Genomic DNA, 20,895 nt, shown 5'->3' on the forward strand with positions numbered 1-20,895 from the left:
AATCATGTTTCTATTTAAATCTATTGTTTTGTGCAGGTTACTGTGAGAGGTAAGTTATAGAAAATATAATTAACCTGGCATAAAAACAGTAGAAGACCATGAGATCTCCTCATTATAGTGAAAAAAATGTGTGTCTCTGTGCGTTTGACCTTAAGTAGTCCTTTTGTTCAAATGATTGAGATAACATTTAGGAAAAACATGCTGCCAACTAACTCCGATATCTACAATGCCTGAAGTCAAAAAGGCAAGAGGTCTGAGTGCTCTCAGGTGGGCAGAATGCTATCACTATCTGTAGAGATAAGATTGCCCAATAAGGAAATGACTGCCCCTAAGCACAGACACAGAGAAACTAATTGTAGCTGCATGTGAACAAAAGTACCAAAGAAACCTTTAACCTTATTTACACGCATGTATAAATATGGTCCTGAGTGAAAAAAGGATGGGGACAGTGATTCAAAGGAAGGGTATGGAGAGAGACAAAGAAAGACAGAAGATGATGCTGGAAAAGTTAAAGACGGTGGCTTCTATGAGGGCATGTTACCAGGGCTTTGATCCTGTAGCTTATCTGCACTATAACTACACTCCACCCCGAGCAGACTTTGAAAGGAGAAGTATTGTGCCATGGAAACTCAGCTGTCTGCACAGAGCCTTTACTGAAGGTAAGCATAAATGTTTGTGAGCAGGGCGGCAGGCACAGTTGAGGTCCCTGAGGTGCGGATCTCTGTATTTTTAAAAAAGGTACATATAATAAAGATTAAATAATTGCCTAATATTAATTCTATTTTGGTGCTGCATGGATATTGCAAAATGCCAAGATAATCATATCATCTAAGCTGCCTCAGTGGTTTAATGGCGCTTTTCCACTGCATGATGCCGAGCTGAACCGTACTGAGCCGTACCGCAGTTTCATTCATTATGAATAATCACAGTGTTTTTACTTAGTTTACTTGCACATTGTTTTCAGAGTCCGTCTTGTTCAGGGTCCGTATTAAAAGATGTAGGATGTCAAACTGACCGACCCAGTCAGACAAATAATGTTCAACTGTTAGCAAATTATAGGATGATTACGCAAAAATAACCCGTTTTCAAGTGTCTCGGGTCACAAATGACATATTAATTCAAATTGGTTTCACACTTCCCATGTGGAAACGGGCTGATCCATTCTTAGTTGTTGTGCTGATGGTTAATTTTCTTCTGATTGCTCATCTGATTCCGGCTTAAACATAGGATTGTATCATTGCAAGAGCCATCGCCTCGCACGCAGCACCCGCTACTAATGTAAACAGTTCCACAGAATCCATGTTCTGTCTAGGGGGCATTCATAATTTATGTGTCAGCACTGACGTTAGCCAATCACAACAGTGGGCGTTAACACTGAACTCTTAAAGGGGAAACATCCCCAAAACAGACTGTTTGAATCAGAGAATGGGAAACAGGGTGGGAAAAGGTCATAAATCACTCAATTTTAAAAAGTTTTTGTCCAAAAACCGATATAGTAATACTATATTTGCAACTAAGGGAACATCATAAAACAATAAAACAAAAACCATGTCATAACCCCTTTAAAAGAAAACTGAGACGTTTGCTCTCTAATTGCTCTTGTGGTACTTTGATGTCATATACTGATTGGTCTAAAATGTTTATGATGACCAATCAAATCAAAGTTGGAGGGCTTTATGTTCACAGCAGCTGCTGAGCACGAAATTCCAGTGTAAAGCTTCAGTTAACGGTCATAAATTGCAAGATAAGATGTGATAACCATGTATCTAACCAAGTATATGAACTAAACGTTTACAAACGACAGACAGAGATAATCAGGGATGCAAACAATTTTCATCATATTAGGCATAAGATTAATAATGAACGTGCACATACTGTGAGTGAACCTGTGAATGAATAGTCAAGTCACCTTCATTTATATAGTGCTTTTAACAATATAGATTGTTTCAAAGCAGCTTTACAGTGATAATAGTAAATTAAAGTAAAAGAGATTGTTTTGGCTTTACAGCAGCTCTAGAATAAAGTTATTGTCCAGCTAAAGTTAGTTTTGATTGATTCACTTCCGTTACAACGATCATTAGTTATTAACTTAGGGGCCGCTAAAACGACACGGTTCTAACAGAAAACCCTTAATGCGATTCGGCCGCTCATTTGCACAAAACAGTGCCTGGTGGCTGGAAGGTACAAGCCTTGAAAATTTTATAATAGACTTAGTTACATAGCTTCCTTGGTAGCCTTCAGTAAATTCACTTGTCTAATGAATTATTCATTAAAACATACATATCAGTTGACATGATATTAACTTTCTTCACAGATTAAAACAACATAAAAAGGACTATATTAATTAAAGTTTGGAAAGGGAAAAGATATGTGGCAGGATAAAGAGACTGAGAGAAAAAAAGAGAGAGAGAAGGGGATGGAGATGAGAGAAGAAGAGCAGGAATTTCCCACTATGCCCAGGAAGGAATTATATTCTTTGCTAATTACAGTGGAAAGTATAGGCTCATTTTAACAACAATTTGATTGAGTTCTATCATGAGCATCTTGAAAAACCTTTCTATGATATGCCATTAGAAAAGAAAAGAAGATGTTTTCATGTAGCACACAACAGCAATCCAAATAGCCTCATTGTGAAAACATTAGAAACAGTGGAAGCAAAATAAATATGTGAGGTGAAAACCATTTAAAGTTATCATTGCAACGAGAAACATTTTATATATATATATATATATATATATATACACACACACATATATATAAATAGATAAATATATACATCATATATATATATATATATAAAGGCAATATTTTCGTCCATTTCTTTGAAACGGGTTATTCTTCATTTTTATGTGGTAAATACTTTTTTCTTGTTCTGTTGAGTATTTATCTTTTTCCTATTGTGACACCATCTGGTGTCCCTGGAGACTAGCTTTAGATTTACTACACCTACAGTGGTTCTCAATCCTGGTCCTGGGGACTCGTCACTCTGCACATTTTGTATGTCTCACATGGAGATCTTCATGGAGCTCTTTGCTAATAAGCTGATTATCCGAATCATTTTTGTTAAATAAGGGAGACATACAAAATGTGCATAGCGATTGGTCCCTAGGACCAGGATTAAAAACCACTGCCTAAGTGGTTTTTCTAATATTAATTATCTTTGAGTGCTGCTTCATTTAAGTCCAATTTGGTATGTCAAATTTTGCTGTTCTGGATGAGAGTCCTTTTCTGAGTCATTGATGTGTTTGTTGGTCGCACCCTAAAGGAGTTATGTGTTGCCGAAACGGGTGGGTTTGCAGCCCATGATATGTATTTTAAAATATTAATTTGCCAGTTGAATAAAGGCTTTTAATAATTGGAATCTGAAGTGTGCCTTAGACTATCCTTTTTTTTTTTTTGGATTAACTGGTGAGTCAACTATGTCATTTGATTTCAAAATGTTAGCTCCCATGTTGATTAGTTTTCAACTAATTCAAAAGCTATGCACCCCATTTCTTTTTTCAGGTTTCATAGTTATTCAAATTTCCCTTGATAAATCCCGGTTAGTGGAATATTATGTTTTCAGTATAAAAATATTAATTTTAAGCATAAAAAATGTTAAGCTTTAGAAGCAGGGAGCAAACAAAAGCCTCACAAGAGACGGCGTTAAACTACCTCATGTCTCCAAGCACATAACAGTACAATAATAATGAACATAAACAACTTAAAGAGCACTTCCCTGTACCACCTGACTGCTGCAGCTTAATTTCACCGTTGACAGTGTTGCCATTGAAATTCTTGTCACGAACCACTCCGAGTATAACGTCATGGGTTTTTATCTCTTTCATCCAAATCACAGTAGTTATGGCCTGAATGTTGCATAAGCTCGTTGTTTTGGTTTAGGAGGAACAGTAAAAGGTGGCTGCTGATCAGGGGGCCTCTGTTCAGTGGTTTTGGAAATATTTACTCTAATATATTGCATATGTTAAATGAAGGAGGTTTTAAAATAACAGGCAATTGATGAGCGCACTGTGAATGGCGGATTAATGTTACATCACCATTGATATCAAGAGAATTTGGCATTTCCAATTAATGTATTAAATTATTATTATTAGGCTACTTTTATTATTAAATTAATATTGCAAATTAATTTGCTTCAAAATTATTTCATGGCGCTTCACAGCATAACATAAACTGTGAGGATAATAAAAGATTAGAGAGATTAGATTACTTCTTATTGAAAATGTTTTTAAAACATTTAGGTCTATGGAATTATAGACCAATAATTAAAAATATTAACAGTCTATAATATTGTCCCCATTATGTTCAGTTATGTTTTATTATGATGAACTTTTAGTTTGTTTTCATTTTCATCATGTGTTAATTTGTTCAGTTCCCTTTTGAAAGGGAAATCGCACTGCATCCTGAGACGCTTATGGGGAAATGCCTCAGTGTGACTGGTATTTGAAGCAACTGTCAAATCACGGCAATCGTACTGGCCAGAGACAGCCTATGACATCATACTAGTGCAACCAGGAAGTATATAAGGGACGTCTAGAGAACATGTCATCCTCTTTTCGTCTTCAGGGATTGTTTGTGTTTGAAGCAATCTGTACGATCAGCTTAGTGAAGCAACTGCCATGTGATTGGTTGATTAGATAATTGCATTAATGAGAAATTGAAAAGGTGTTCATAATAATCATTTAGGTGAGTGTATATATACAGTATATACTGCCGTTCAAAAGTTTGGGGTCGGTACGATTTTTAATGTTTTTAAAATAAGTCACTTATGATCACCAATGCTGTATTTATTTAATTAAAAATACAACAAAAAACAGTAATATAGTGAAATATTATTACAATTTAAAATAACTGTTTTCGGTTTTCAGCATCATTACTCCAGTCTTCAGTGTCACATGATCCTTCAGAAATCATTCTAATATGATGATTTGATGCTCAAGAAACATTTATGATTATGATCAATGTTGAAAACAGTTGTGTACCATTTTTTTAGGATTCTTTGATGAACAGAAACTTAAAAACAACAGCATTTATTTGAATAGAATCTTTTATAACATTATAAATGTCTTTACTGTCACTTTTGATCAATTTAATTCCTCCTTGATGAATAAAAAGTATTGATTTATTTTATTTATTTCCCCCCAAAAATAAAATAAAAATACTTACTGTAAATAAACAGTAAATAACTGTTTTCAACATTGATAATAATGAGAAATTTTATGCATTTCTTGAGCATCAAATCATCATATTAGAATGATTTCTGAAGGATCATGTGACACTGAAGACTGGAGTAATGATGCTGAAAATTCAACTTTAAATTCCCAGGAATAAATTATATTTTTAAATATATTAAAATCGAAAACAGTTATTTTAAATTGACATGTGGCTTTAGCTGCAGTGCATTCATAGATTGATACAATGCCAACTTAAATTTTATTTTCATGAAGATGTTTCATAAAAAATAAATTTCTAATAACTTTACAAAACTTTGAAGCTATTTCTAACTATTTTTTTCATAATGACAATAATTAATTCTACATTTAAAATAAACTGCCAGGTGTCAGCTTTCAAATGAGATCATACTTTGTTTATACATGTTTGATATAATTTTAAATGTCTCAGTGCAACTGGTACAAATATCTCATTTCCAAAGAAGTAAACCAAAAGGTAATAAAGTTCTTAAGAGTTTAAAAATATCTTGCACACAGAAGGGTGTGTCTTTTGAGTTAACATTTCTGACCATTTGTCTGAATGCAAATTTCCACTGCTAGCAAATGGTTACCTGCAAGTAAATTTCCACTGTGAACCCATGTTTAGATTTGAAATGAGGTCTGGGTATATAATGAAATGCAACGAGAGCTCAGGGCCTTTTCTGTATCTCAGATCAGCCCGTGAGGCGGAGAGCAGTCTCTCAGCCTCACGTATTTTTAATGTCAGGTAAACATTTTTCCTCTTTGTTCTAGAGCATTTGATGTTTTGCATTGATTATCTTTGAATTGATTATGAAATTGTAATGACACATTTACCTGACATAATAAATTGTTATATTTGATTATTCTAATTGACTTTTACATTATTTTCATTCAAGAGTTTAAAAGGAATAGTAAAACATTATTTAATGATGCAGAGATATCATTAAAACCTTTTCATTTATGGAGTCAAATGAAATAAGAAAATACATATGAGAAAAATGTATTGCATTTAACCAAAAATACTTTGCGAGAAAAAAAATCGCGAGAAAAGACAGTAACATGCAGTGACCTTCCGTGCTGGTTGGATGCCGGACTTTGGGCCGATCAAGCACGAGTTTACAATTCTTTGAGGCAAGATGGGCTCAGGTTCTTCGGGTCTTTTTTCGGGAGTATAGATACGGGATAGAGCATCTGCTTTACCATTTTTTGTACCAGGACGATAGGAGACTGTGAAATGGAACCGGGTGAAGAATAAAGCCCATCTTGCCGGTCTGGGGTTAAGTCGTTTGGCTTTGCGGAGCTATTGGAGATTCTTGTGGTTGGTGAGTACCGTGAATCTTTCCTTCGCACCCTCCAACCAGTATCTCCACTCCTCCAATGCAAGCTTTATTGCCAGTAGCTCTTGCTTACCGATGTCGTAATTCATCTCCGCTGGGGATAACTTCTTGGAGAAGAAGGCGCATGGATGGAGACGAGATGGATTCCCCTGCTGCTGAGATAGCACCGCTCCTACTTTGGTGGTTGAGGCGTCAACTACAACGATGAACGGTTTATTTGGATCTGGGTCTAGGAGCGGCGCATTAGTGAAGGAATCCTTGAGACTCTGGAAAGCTTCAGTGGCGGCAGGTGTCCAGGACAGAGACTTGGGCTTATTCTTGAAAAGATTGGTTAGTAGAGAAGTGATGGAGCTGTAGTTGTGAATGAACTGATGGTAGAAGTTTGAAAATCCCAGGAAACGCTGGAGTTCTTTGATGGTAGAAGGGTTTGGCCAGTTTCGAACAGCTTCGACTTTCCTCTCGTCCATCTGGATGCTGTGTTCACTAATGTTGTAGCCAAGAAATTGGATGGTGGATTGATGGAACGTGCATTTCTCGGCTTTAAGGAAGAGTTGATGTTCCCGGAGGCATTGGAAGACCTCCGCAACATGGTGGCGATGTTCAGCCAAGCTTCGGGATAGAATCTCATCAATGTAGACGATCACTGTATGATGAAGGAAAATCCCGGAGCACCTCATGCATAAAGTCCTGGAATACGGAGGGGGCATTTACCAGGCCATACGGCATAACCAAGTATTCATAGTGTCCGGTTGGGGTTACAAAGGCAGTCTTCCACTCATCCCCCTAACTTATCCAGATGAGGTTATACTCGCTGCGGAGGTCCAACTTAGTAAACAACGGCTGCTCCACGAAGTTGTTCCAGGGCTGCTGGGACAAGAGGAAGTGGACTGTTATATTGTTGAGGGCTCAGTAATCGATGCAGGGCCGCAAGCCTCCGTCCTCCTTCGTCACGAAGAAAAAACTCGAGGCAGCAGGGGAGGTGGAAGGGTGGATGTAACCTAGCTGGAGGGCCTCTTCCACGTACTACTCCATGGCCTTCTGTTCAGGAAGAGATAGCGGATAGATTTTACCGTGGGGCACTGGCGCATCCGGGAACTGTTATGAATGAAAGTCTATGGAGGATGGAGAACCGGAGATACTGACTGTCCTTTCTGTTGTGATGGTTGACGATACTGTGGATGATGGAACACACACTGGCGTTGGTTGAGAGATGAGTCATGGTAGGCACGACGAAGAGGACGAAGATGATGAAAAACGGGGTGACACTGGAGACTTGGCGACAAACTCTGTGAGACGAAGATATGTTGCCAAGGAAGCGTGGAAGGTGAGCGAAGATACTCAAGAAGTCCTTACTCTATTACGAGACCAGACAAAGTGTCAGAGTGAGATGTGTGTTTTTAAGTGTTTGTGGTGATGAGCAGATGGCGTTCAGGTGTTGGTGATTAATACTCAGGTGATAGTGATCTCAGTGATTGTGTGGTGGTGGAGCCTGGCTGATCCCTGACACACTCAAGACATAACCAACTATGTTTGTGTGAATACATGGCAAGACAGTGTTAAAGATTTTTCCCTAAACCTAACTACTCTAACTTACACTTCGGCGAGTTTACAGTCGACTACAGCCTTTTACCTAAACCTAAATTTCAGCGAGTCTACAGTTGACTACAGCCTTTTACCTAAACTTCAGCAAGTCTACAGTCGACTACAGCATCCGTCTAGTCATATACTCCAGCGAGTCTACAGTCGACTTCAGCCGAGTTTACATTGTATTAATTCTAACTTGTTTTCTAACTCACCCTAAACTAACCTGATGTGCAGCAGAAAATAACAGACAGGCTACATCAAATGTCCTTTAAATGCTTTTATCACGGCCAGGAGAGTTCTCGAGCAGTTCTCAGAGAATCTGAAACATGATACATCACCACGAGTTCTCAAACCCAGACATCTCAAAACAGAAACATCATGACTAACATATCACGCTCTCCTTCATCACGATTGGTTACATTGTCAAAGCACCCCCCCCCCCCCCCCCTTTCATTACCCTTTGTTAGTAACATCAGCAAAAATATCCTGTATCATCAAAAACATTGTGAGGGGTTAATATTTTAATCAATCATTTCACAATACAACGGTTAGTCCAAATTCAAAGTTCCTTTTGATCAAAGTTATATTAAGTCAAAAGTTAGGAGGTTAGAGTTTGTCTGCTACATCCTAGAAGAAAAAGGAAGTAAGCTCAATTTAGATTTATTGTTAGAATCAGTAGTGGTATTTTTAGTCATCTTCAGACATTGACCAAAGGAAGTGTTAGAACTTTTCACGAGATGTTAGTATAATTCATATCTTTATGGTTAGTATCATAATTAATCTTTATCTCATAAAAAAATCCATCACAACAGATATTTTGAAATACTGCAATTCTGTGTGTAACTGACTGTTCCTAAATTCGGGAGTGTGCGCTGTTTGAGAAGGCATAAAAATGATTAGCTATATTTACAGCTCTAGTCATGACCATTATCCTCCAGAAAGTAATCCTCTATAAGACCTTTTATTTTATCATTTAAGGGGCAATTCCACCGAGATGGGTAGCATATAAACTGTTTAAACAATCAGCTATCTTCTGTTCCTCCAGCTTCAGGTGCCGTCCTGTCAGATAAGGAATTCATCATCCTAAACTATAGCATCAGCATCCAAACTCCGAATTAATTCTACACTTAGCAGCCATAAAATGTCTTTAAAATAAGATGGTTATCTTTGGCAGAATATTAAGTTACAAAACAAATGAGCTGTTCCTGAAATTTCGGTGATGACATGGTAAAATCCCTAAGTCCCTGTTTAGAGATTAACTGACATATTTTTACAAAAAATTTTAACCTATCTACTGCCATTTCCAGACAGTAACCATGTGGAATCCATGTGTGCCGGATCTGGGCAGACACTATGTTGCTGTCTGGGTTAAGACAGATGAATCCTTCCGCACTGGTGAGATTCTGTGATGAAGCCCACTTCTAGGTGTGTCCACGGGCAGCAGAAGTAGTTTAACAGCTGCGAGGTAACAAGAAGATTTATAAATATTTATAAATAGTGCTGGTGGGAATGGCTTGGCAGCAGGATGGGAGCACTTGTGATGACGTCCTTCAGATGTTGGAAGATTTGGGCTTTGACCACAGGAGTGAGGTGAGAGGAGCAGTTATGAAGTAGGGTGAGGTCAAGAGCTGTGGGAGCAGGGGGAGGCCATGGAGAGAATGGTAAAGAGCCACCAGCAAGACACACCGGTCTTGAGTCCCACCCAGGAGCTAAAGGATAAAGGACAGTGGAAGATGAGAGTGGACCAGGCCTGGGACAGTTTATGTTTTGTATTATTTTTTTTATTTGTTGTTTGTTTTATTTAGTCATTAAAACTTTGTTTACTGGTTACAGCCTCCGTCCATGAACTGTGTTACAGCAGTAATTCCAGATGAAGAAATGTTAGAAATTGACAAAATCCAAGAAACGTATCAAATTCATGACAGTAGTTGGAAGTGGCCAGGTCCAGGTCCATCTGCATGTCCTCTTGGCTGATGCTGTTGCCCAGGGGCCAGTTGCATAAACTTAGCCTCTATGTTAAGACTGAACTAGAACTAGTCTGACCAACCAGCAGTTAAAAAAAATGTAATCAGACTTACTTTTTTTTAATTTAAACTAGACCAATCAGCCTTTTTCTCAGTGGTTGAAAGAGTACAAAAAATTGTACTTAAGTAAAAGTATTGCTACTTAAGAAATAATACAGGAAACTGGAAAATAATATGACTCAAGTAAGAGTAAATAAGTAGTATGCTAAAAAAAACTCAAGTTACTAGGTTACAAAGTATTTAATATTTTCTATTTTTATCAAAAATGAGGTGGTTATTTTAGCAGTTTAGTAATGTGAACACTCCCATGTAATTTCGGTTGATGTACAGTATATCTATAATGCAACGATTATCGACATACTCATGTCAGAGTATATAATTTTTATAAAATTACATATTTTCTGTCTAACTCTGTGTTAAGAAGCAACATATTTATTATATTATACAGAAACAAGTTATTTCAAACATGACTGACGTGTATATATTTTGTGATTTTTGAGCAAAACTAGCGCAGCGTTAGTTCAGACAGGCCATGTAGGCATAGGCCGTGATCAGCTGATGCGGTCAGCTGTCAAATCGCTCCAACCACTACCATTCTTTTATCAGACGGGGAGGATATATAATACACGTGGCACTTCTGCCCGGGAAACATGCATAAACTGCCTGGGAAACATGCATAAACCGCTCACAAACCCTCACGCCCTAAGTATCAAGCATACTTCCGTGCACTTTTTGTCTGTTGTCTTCTTCGTTTCAGATTACCAAGTCTTCCAATAGAAAGTTCAAAACAACAGCCATTATCTGAAATAGAAATGTAGTGTAACATTATTCATTACCATTCAAAGGTTTGGGCTCAGTAAGAGTTTAGTTTGTTGCATTTATTAATTTTAATAGTTGTTAGTTCAGAGTTGATGGGCTTTTAATGATGATAAAATAAAACAAACAGACAACAAAAACTACCCCGAGGGGAAAAACAAGACTGTGTCGAGACAGAAACAAGAAAACAAGACTCCGGCGGTTCTGGATTCCTGGCTGAGGGCGGAACCGGAGGGATGGACCAGGGAGACTCCGGCGATTCTGGAGTCCTGGCTGATGGCAGGCGTCCAGGGCAGAGCAGGCCAGGCAGGCGTCCAGGGCGGATCCGACGCCTCAGGGGGCCAGGTCAGATCGGACGCTTCAGGGACAGAGGTGGCCATCTTTTACGAAGACACCGGCACGGCTGACCTGGCGTGAACGGTCTCGGGCTCGGCAGGCCTGACATGAAGAGGCTCGGGCTTCGCAAGCCTGACGTGAAGAGGCTCGGGCTCAGGCTCAGCAGACATGATATGAACAGGCTCGGGCTGGACGGCCACGATGAGACGAAACTCCGGAAGGGTGGCCTCCAGGAGCTTGAGCGGAGCCGGCATGTCAGGCAGCATGGGCGGAGCCGGCAGAGTTAGGAGCTTGAGCATGGCCTCCAGGTATTTGTGGGACGGATTAAGCCTTTCTCCTCCTCCGTTTACGAGAGCGTTAACAAGCACATGGCCAGTAAAACAAATCACAGCCATGTGCTAACACAAAACGTGACATGAACACGCAGCCAATGAGAAAACTCATAAGCCACGTGTTCACACAAAACATGAAAAGCACACAGCCAGTGATAAACACAAGCTGCATGCAACACAGCACAAGACAAAACAGGAGTGTCAGGGCTCTGTCACAAAAACAAGAAATAGACTAGACAGAAGTGACAGAACCCTGACACTACCCCTCCTTTAAAGGGATGCCACCTGGCGTCCCTAACAAGGAACACCACAAAACAAGGCAGGAACATGACAGGACAACTCAACAACAGACAACACAAAACGGGATTAATAATCAGGTATTAAGATGGGAGGGACTAGACAATCGACAGGAGAGCACATGGAACAAGGAAACATACATGACAAGCCATGTGCTCACACCAAACATGACTTGAACACAAGCACATGGCCAGTAAAACAAATCACATGAACATGTAATGAACATGTGACATGAACACGCAGCCAATGAGAACACTCATAAGCCACGTGTTCACACAAAACATGACAACATGAAAGCACACAGCCAGTGATAAACACAAGCTGCATGCAACACAGCACAAGACAAAAAAGAGTGTCAGGGCTCTGTCACAAAACCAAGAAATAGACTAGACAGAAGTGACAGAACCCTGACAAGAAGACATTTGTTAATGTTAAATAATCTTTCTATTTCAGATAAATGTTCTTTTGAACTTTCAGTTCATCAAAGAATCCTGAAGTTTTTTTTTTACAAAACTGTTTTCAACATTGATAATAATCAAAAATGCATTGGAGCCTTGGTGAGTTTAAGAGTTTTTTTTTTTGTTTTTTTTTAAACGTTCAGATCTAAAACTTTTGAATGGTTGTGTTGGTCTAAAGTTTTAAGTAAAGTCTTTGTGTAAAGAAAATGTATAGTCAGAATACTACTTTTAACTTAAACTTGATTTTGTGAATAAGCCAAAACAATACATTCAATCATTAAGTCTCCTCACATTCATTATCTATAGTTCCCGCTGTCACATTCCTCATTGATATTCCCATGGGAGGGGCTTTGTTTCTTCAGGTGTGAAATACAGCATTACGGCCGTTTCACACCGCAAGCGTCAGCGGCGCGTGAGCAGCGCGTATTTTTTTCGGCGTGCGTGTTAATCAATGAGTGCGTTCACACCGCGAGCAGGAACAGCGCGTGAGCGTCAAGCAGGAGCGTCGCGTGAGCAGCAGTGAAGCAGGGGTTTCGGCTTCGAGTCTATTTTTGCTGCGCTACTCACGCTCAATTAAAGTGAAAGCACACTTTTGATGGACACAATTAATATGATTACACACAAAAAGTGCCAAAAACGCATAGAATTTGCATGTCTAGTTTGTTTTAACAAGAATTGCAGAATGTCAGAAAAGGAAATGAAGACTAACATAAAGAAAATAACATTTTATAGAAAAGGTACCCATCAAACTTGTTTTTAATTATTCAGTTTGGGCTTTGAACAACCTTCAAATGTGTTTATGACCACCAAATTCTAAAAACAAAATTTTCAAAAGTCCTTGTAAAGAAATGCTTGCTTATTTAAGCCTTATGTGTAGCCTGGCCTGGGAGCCGCTGTTGTGACGCTGTACAAACGCTTCCAGTGTGAATACTCGCGCGCGTCTGCAGCTTCAGTTACGATGTAGTTGCGCTGACGTGCTCATGCTTGCGGTGTGAAACGGCCGTTATTCATGATGTTTTACGCCTCCTCGCATATTAGCCATTCTGACAATTGGTGTCTTACAAAAGTTAAATTACTATATTGTTTTGTATGAAGGAGTGATCAGGATGAGTTTCACATTGTTTTGAAGAAAAAACTCCAGCCAACAAGATCCAGTTTTGAAAGCCTTGTGATCAAGTGTTTCCTATGTGTTATATGGCCTTATTTCAGTGACTTATTTTCAGAGGTGTCAAGTCCAGGTTCAGAAAGTAAAATTCCTCCTCAGTACTTTGTTCCAATCACCTGGATTTGCTAATTAGCACAGTTTTGCAGCCAGGAGATAGAACTAATTAGTGAAATCAGCTGGCTGAGTTAATGGGTGGAATAAACATATGGCAGGACTTTTACTTTCTGACGCCTGGAATTGACACCTCTGCTTATTTTTTATTTTTTTTAAAACACGCATAAAGTTATTTTCTCAAAACTACAAACTTTTATGTACATGTTGCTCAAATATTACTGTAGCCATGTTCAGGGCCGGCCCGAGGCATAAGCGAACTGGCCACCAGGGGGCCCACCGAATCGAGTTTAACTTTTTTTTTTTTTTTAGATGACTTAAACAAGTGACATAAATGAATGAATGAATATGAATGAATAATTCAAGACAAGAAAATTCTGATTTCATGATCAATATACCTGCCAACAACTGCTACTGTGTCTGCCAGCGTTTAAGTCATGCGCATAATCTAGACACCTCGCGAGTGTAGACAATTCGTGCGCAACTGCGCATAGTCACGGTATCGGTTTAAGTTGGAGAAAATAGCCGCAGGGGAACTTAACATTCTAGGTGTAAGGGTAGCAGTTTGAATAAATAATAAACATAGCAGTTTGAACTCTTCTCCACTTTATTATACCACACATCAGATCACTAACTCCAAAAACCCGCGACACTCCAGTACCAAGTGCGCACGACCCATTCCTATCTACGGAAAGCCCCGAGGGGAAATTGCATACAATAGATTGCATACACACATACAACGAGCGCCAGTACATCATTACCGGTATTATAGTAGCCTAACAGACTTTGTTGGATTCTGTCATGTACAATCCAACAAAGTCTGTTACAATAATAATAATAGAAAAAAGATTTTGAGGACAGTTACACTGTATTGAGACAGTTGAGAAATAATAATATTTTTACAGTTTTCAACAATAATTGTCATTGTTGAACCCTTGCTCTTATTGTGTTTCTGATTTCTCAGTTTTGTCATTATTTTTTGCAAATAATTTATTTTAGACCGTTTGTTTTAAGAAGTTTCAAAGAGGTAGTAAAAGAGTAAAGTAAAAGTTAAAACTTTTTTATTTAAGTAGGCATATATTTTTTATTAAGGGAAGATTGGCTTCCCCTATAAAGTTAAAAAATTAATGGTCAAATATGTACTATTGTGTTAACATTTTATTGAGTAAAAATGCGTTAAAACACGTTCATCTCGAACACAAGTTCGTTCAGAATCAGCTATATATAGCAGATCGGCTGACTCGATTTCCTTCTCATACATTCCAGGAGCGTCACAGTGCATTTCCCTGTTGAAGCCCAGCGTCCATTGACTTCAATGTGGCTTCTTTGAACAGTTTTTTTTCAGTGCTTCGAAACTAGACGGTCATTGGATAAATCTGCGATTATGTCCCGCCCACGGATGCTCAGCTTCTCTGGGGAGAATGGAGGAGTGGGCGGGCACTGGACTCCAGGCTTCTGCGTGATGATTGGAGGGTCTGTAGAAAAACTGCATCTCCTTTTGATTGACAGGGATTTTGTACTATAAAAAGTCGCTGACGCTCAAGCTATTCGATCTCAGTCCCATCGCGGATTTTGCAAGTGTAGTCGAAAGACAAACTGCTGCAACCGATTTCTTGATATTTGCTTGGCCGAATTGCTAGCCAATTTTCATCATACATTTTACACAATTATACACCACATTCCTTGGTTCAGTTTAACCTGATTCCCACATTTCTTCCGTCGAGTTTAATATCTTTTTTTTTTAGATTGTTTGTTCATTAATGCATTAATACAGCTTCCCCTCTTTGAAAGACCAGCAGCCGCTAATGGTTTCAACAGTTTGCTGAGTAGATGGATCCTGGACTTCCTGACAGGCAGACTGCAGGTATAGTCAGAGTTGGTAGCAACATCTCCTCCCCACTGACCCTTAACACGGGAGCTCCTAAGGGCCGTGTTTTCATGGCTGTGTTCTCAGTCCTCTCCTGTACTCCCTGTGACTGTGTTGGAACGTACAGCTCCGATGTCATCATCAAATTTGCAGATGACACAACGGTGGTAGGCCTGATCATAGTCAATGATGAGTCAGCCTATAGAGAGGAGGTGCACGCTCTGACAAACTGGTGCCATGATAACAACTTTTCTCTGAACATCAGATCAGACGAGACCACTTTGGCAAGTTACTTGAGTTTATTGAACACAATTTATTTTTGGCGGTATGGTTCCTTATGGGGGTTCTTGCTCCATAATTAATGACTTGCTTTCGGTATTTTTGCAGACATCTCATTTCAGACAAGAAATGGATGATGTTTTGCACAGGTGCCCTTTTATACTCTGTCATTACACCTGTCATGCCGGAGGCATTCCCCGTAGTGACCCTTAGGGGATGCAGTGTCTCATTCCCTATTCTCAGTGAACCCTGGTTACATGTGTAACCTGAGATGTTTCCTTAAAAGAGATGATTCTTGCATGAAAGTTTTCATCCCCTGAATGGAAGTCTACAGAAATGTGGGCCTGTTCGGAAGTCCGATACGGGCAGGGATGGAAGTTGGGAGCGGAGGGCGCCAGTTGGAGTCCGGAGAGTGAATTTCAAGGTTATAACTGCTTTCCAGTTATAACTGGTTAGATTTTTTTTAGGGAAATAAAATGGTTATTGCAGTGCGAATGAATGATCTTCAGAGAAATTAACTGAGATGAACCGAGATTTTGGCCGAAAATATGAAATGTTACTTTAAGAAATGTGATAACAGAAAATGTTATATGGATAAAGCTGAGTTTATATATCTGAAATATAGGACTGCTCGATGGCCTGGGGCCAGCGTAAAAGACGCTCGAGACAGTTGACGGAACTGTCACTGTCCAGGTCAGGCCAGTGCTGCATCGTCATTAAAGTTTATAAATTGCACATGTTTTTAAGCCTTGCAAACAGGGCCGGCCTGAGGCATAAGCGAACTAAGTGGCTGCTTGGGGCCCCCTGGCCACCAGGGGGCCCCCCAATCGAGTTTAAATTTTTTTTTTTTTAGATGACTTAAACAAGTGACATAAATGAATGAATGAATATGAATGAATAATTCAAGACAAGAAAATTCTGATTTCATGATCAATATACCTGCCAACAACTGCTGCTGTGTCTGCCAGCGTTTAAGTCAAGCGCATAATCTAGTCAACTCGTGAGTGCATAGACAATTCGTGCGCAACTGCGCATAGTCACGGTATCGGTTTAAATTCGGGAAAATAGCCACAGGGGAACTTAACCTTCTAGGTGTAAGGGTAGCAGTTAGAATAAATAATAAACATAGCAGTTTGAACTCTTCTCCACTTTATTATACCACACATCAGATCACTAACTCCAAAAACCCGCGACACTCCAGTACCAAGTGCGCACGACCAATTCCTATCTACGGCAAGCCCCGAGGGGAAAAATAGATTGCATACACACATACAACGAGCGCCAGTACATCATTACCGGTATTATAGTAACAGACTTTGTTGGATTCTGTCATGTACAATCCAACAAAGTCTGTTACAATAATAATAATAAAAAAGATTTTGAGGACAGTTACACTGTATTGAGACAGTAGAGAAATAATAATAATATTTTTTACAGTTTACAACAATAATTGTCATTGTTGAACCCTTGCTCTTATTATGTTTCTGATGTCTCACTTTTGTCATTATGTTTTGCAAATAATTTATTTTATATACGTTTTGAGACAGTTTGTTTTAAGAAGTTTCAAAGAGTTAGTAAAAGAGTAAAGTAAAAGTTTCAACTTTTTTATTTAAGTAGGCATCTATTTTTTTATTTTGTATTTATTTTGTATTAATACATAACCTCACTGTTTTCATTTATAATGTATCATTATTGCGTGACATTTGTGTCAATAATTGTCAAGCACAGGTGACTTCGAGTAGTGGGAGGGGGCCCCCAAATCAAATTCTGCTTAGGGCCCCCAAAAGGCTCGGGCCGGCTCTGCTTGCAAATTTAAATATTCAAGCGCAAGTAGAAGTGAAAGAAAAAAAAGAAGGATGTACTCAAAAAACCATGTCTTAGACTGCACGCAAGTACTAAAGTGTGTTCTATTTCAAGTCTTTTTGCACTTGAATGGACAAATTCACACCAAATTATTATATTGAGTGAAAACTGCATTATAACCTAAAGTGATGACGCAGGTTGTGAGAAGAAGGTGGAGATCAAAATGTCTTTGCTAAAATCGCCTAGGTTAACTTTTTAGGTGCAAAACTGGTTACTGTTTGGGTAATAACAATGACAAACTCCATAATTTTTATACATTAGATCTCTATTTTACCATGGCAACTTTTAAACATTAACTTCATCAATGCAAGTTTACCTTTTATTTGATACTTGACCATACCTAATTACATTTAAACTAACTAGCCCTATAAATGAACCAGTCAACCATTTAATGCTATTTGCACTTAATACAAATAGCCTCTGCCCATTAATATTGCAAAAAAAATGCAATAATAAACAGAAGAGGATAGTTGAATACTGTAACTAACCTTGAATATCCGCTCTCTTTTACAGATGATATAAGAGGGGACGTTTTAGTTGATGTGGGATCTGGCCCAACTCTTTACCAGGTCATGAGTGGCTGTGAGAGATTTGATCGTGTCATCCTGTCTGACTTTTTGGAGGTGAATCGAAGAGAGCTGCAAAACTGGCTACAGGAGGGCAAGAGTAGTATTGACTGGACTGCTTACTTCAAGTATGTGTGTGATCTGGAGGGCCGCAGGTGAGATTCCCTTTTCCTTGTCCAAAAGAGTGAATTAAAGTTGTATGTAGTTAAAGAATACTCACTTACTTTAAAATAATGCATGTGTAAATATGCACAAACCTATTTGCAAACAATATATTTATTTTAATATATGACACTTTCCTAACCACATACTTGAAACCACATAGTGAAAGCCAGGGCTTCTTTTTATTCCCAGCCTGCCCCTAACTTAGGCTGCATAGACTGTTTATGATTTAATCATTGTTTTAGCCCAATAATTTTATGATAGTTCAGATGCAATAAAAGTTAAGGCAATAAGGTAAATTAACAGTGTATTTGAAAAATAACCATTGCCATTCTGATATGCTCTAATGCTCTCACCGGTGCACATGAAATCCAGTCACCTTTATTTCTATAGACAATACATTTATTTCTTTACACAATACAGATTGTTTTAAAGCAGCTTCACAATATAAACAGGAAAATAAGAATCAATGATTCAAACTTCATCAAATACAAGAAAATTTTTGCTGTAAAGGAGCTCTACAGAAGACAATAGTGTCATTATTGGATAAGACAGTTACAGATTAGACAGTAACGAATGGGGCAGAGAGAGGGGAACAGGATTCGCAAAGGACAAGTTGCACCATATGTCAGAGCGCTGCTCATGAGGCTATCGGCTCCGACAAGTCAGTGTATTGTTGATTTAGTTTAGCTCAATAACTAACTAACTAAATAAATTAAGTTCATCCTGAAACAAGTTCTGTTAAGCTATAAGCATCTCTACATAAGGCAACAGTGTGGAAGCGATAAAAAATTTACCTTGTACCTTGGAACCTATTTCATGGTTTGCGTTCTCGTCCCACCAGGCACTGTTTTGTGGAAATGAGCGGCCGGATTGCATTAAGGGTTTAAGCTTTACAGAGATAACAGGAAAATAAAGCAAAAAAGTTTGTTTCCAGAAGAAAATAGGTTCACTCTCCAGCTTAAGTAAGTTAAGTAAGTAAAACTAAGATGTTTCATTTGTGTTTTAAAAAAGTTATTAATTTAGTTGATTTATATATATATAGCCGATCTGGAGTAAACCGTGATGTCATCGTCCAGCTCAGTTCAGTCAATGCAGGCAGATCAATATTATTGTTGAATATAACATTTAATGTCCCCATTCAGTTCAATTACAGCTTCAAAATTCGTCAATAATGAAAGTTAATGCAAAGTCTATTTAGCTGCTCTGCAGAAAACTGTGATATCATCATTGTTCAAGTTCTTATATAATAAAATGATTTCCATTACACAAGAGTAGATGTTAAAAACTTCATGCTGATTTGTTCTCGGCTTTCGCCAAGATAAGCACCAACTAAGACATAGCTTTACAGTGCGGTCTCCCCAGCGGACCAGCATGACAACCGTCTGGATTGAGCCCAGTAGGGGACATCTCTAGGGTCTTCAAGTGGGCACCTTCCGTCCTCAGTGTTTCGTCGACTAGCCCACGACACCTCAAGAGGGCTCGACAGTGACTCTGGCGTCCGAGAGTCACCCCCCTCCGTCCCCCACTCAACTCAGCCCAGCTTCCAGCTTACTGACCTTTACATCCCTCCTGCTGCTGAGGTTGCTCCTTCCTCGTAGTTCACATGTGACCTAACCACAATCTCCCCACAACCTGACCATACGCGCCAACCCGTTCGACTAAGGCTGTCGAGCCCCACTGCTGTCGTTAAAGCGGGTTCAGTGGCAACGTTCCTGTATGGCATACTACCTACCGCAAAACACAATATCTGTCCAAACACCAATACTCATTCACGCAAAATACACAGGAACGTAATAACTGTAATAACTATGCAAACTATACAAATAAACCAACACCCTTTTCGAGTTTTTCAAGAATTCTTTGAAACCGTAGAGCGGCGGCCTGTACACAGCCAGCCAGAATCTTTCCGTCTCAACCACAGCCAGTTGCTGCTCCTCTCTGCTGCTTCAAATAAACCCAGACTCTCCATCCTCGCTGTTCTGCTTCAGTGGACAGATGAGCATAACGCAGTTTCTTCCTCTCATATGCTTCATCTACAGCATCCTCCCATGGCACTGTTCAGGTGAACAATGTGTGCTGATCCAGACCACAAAACAATATCTGGTCGAAGGTTAATGGTGGTAATCTCAGGTGGAAAAATAAGCCGTCGATCAAGATCAGCAAGCATTTTCCAGTCCCTAGCAGCTTCCACTTGTCCTGGGCGAGAATTAGTTTAACACCAAATTAACAATAAAATAAAATGTGATAATATTATTAAATATTATGTGTCTTTTAAACGCCAACCTAGCAAGCCAAAGGTGACAGTGGCAAAGAACCCAAACTCCTTTAGATGACAGATATGGAGAAAAAGGGAGAAACCAGGTTCAGACGGAGGGCTAGTTCTCTTCTGGTGTGATTTATGATTGTGGATTGATATAATAAAAAAAATTCTTCCAGCTCATTCTGCTTGAAGATCGGGATAGCAAGTCACTATAGCATTTGGTGGGAGGAGGAGTTGTAGTCT

At 39.0% G+C, this 20,895-nt stretch overlaps 1 protein-coding gene across 1 annotated transcript in view; it reads left to right on the forward strand.

The window, feature by feature from the left end:
• The first annotated feature begins 394 nt into the window (after positions 1-394).
• pnmt (phenylethanolamine N-methyltransferase) overlaps positions 395-20,895 on the forward strand; it is a 35,504-nt gene continuing 15,003 nt past the window's right edge. Inside the window, exons 1-2 of the mRNA XM_077205776.1 lie at positions 395-659; positions 18,175-18,382. Coding sequence (XP_077061891.1) covers positions 419-659; positions 18,175-18,382 — 449 coding nt within the window. The 5' untranslated portion in view covers positions 395-418. The remainder of the gene's footprint in view (positions 660-18,174; positions 18,383-20,895) is intronic.

The sequence above is a fragment of the Siphateles boraxobius genome, unplaced genomic scaffold, assembly GCF_051911475.1.
Source record: "Siphateles boraxobius isolate OS27281-9 unplaced genomic scaffold, OSU_SipBor_1 55, whole genome shotgun sequence".
Classification (NCBI taxonomy): domain Eukaryota; kingdom Metazoa; phylum Chordata; class Actinopteri; order Cypriniformes; family Leuciscidae; genus Siphateles; species Siphateles boraxobius.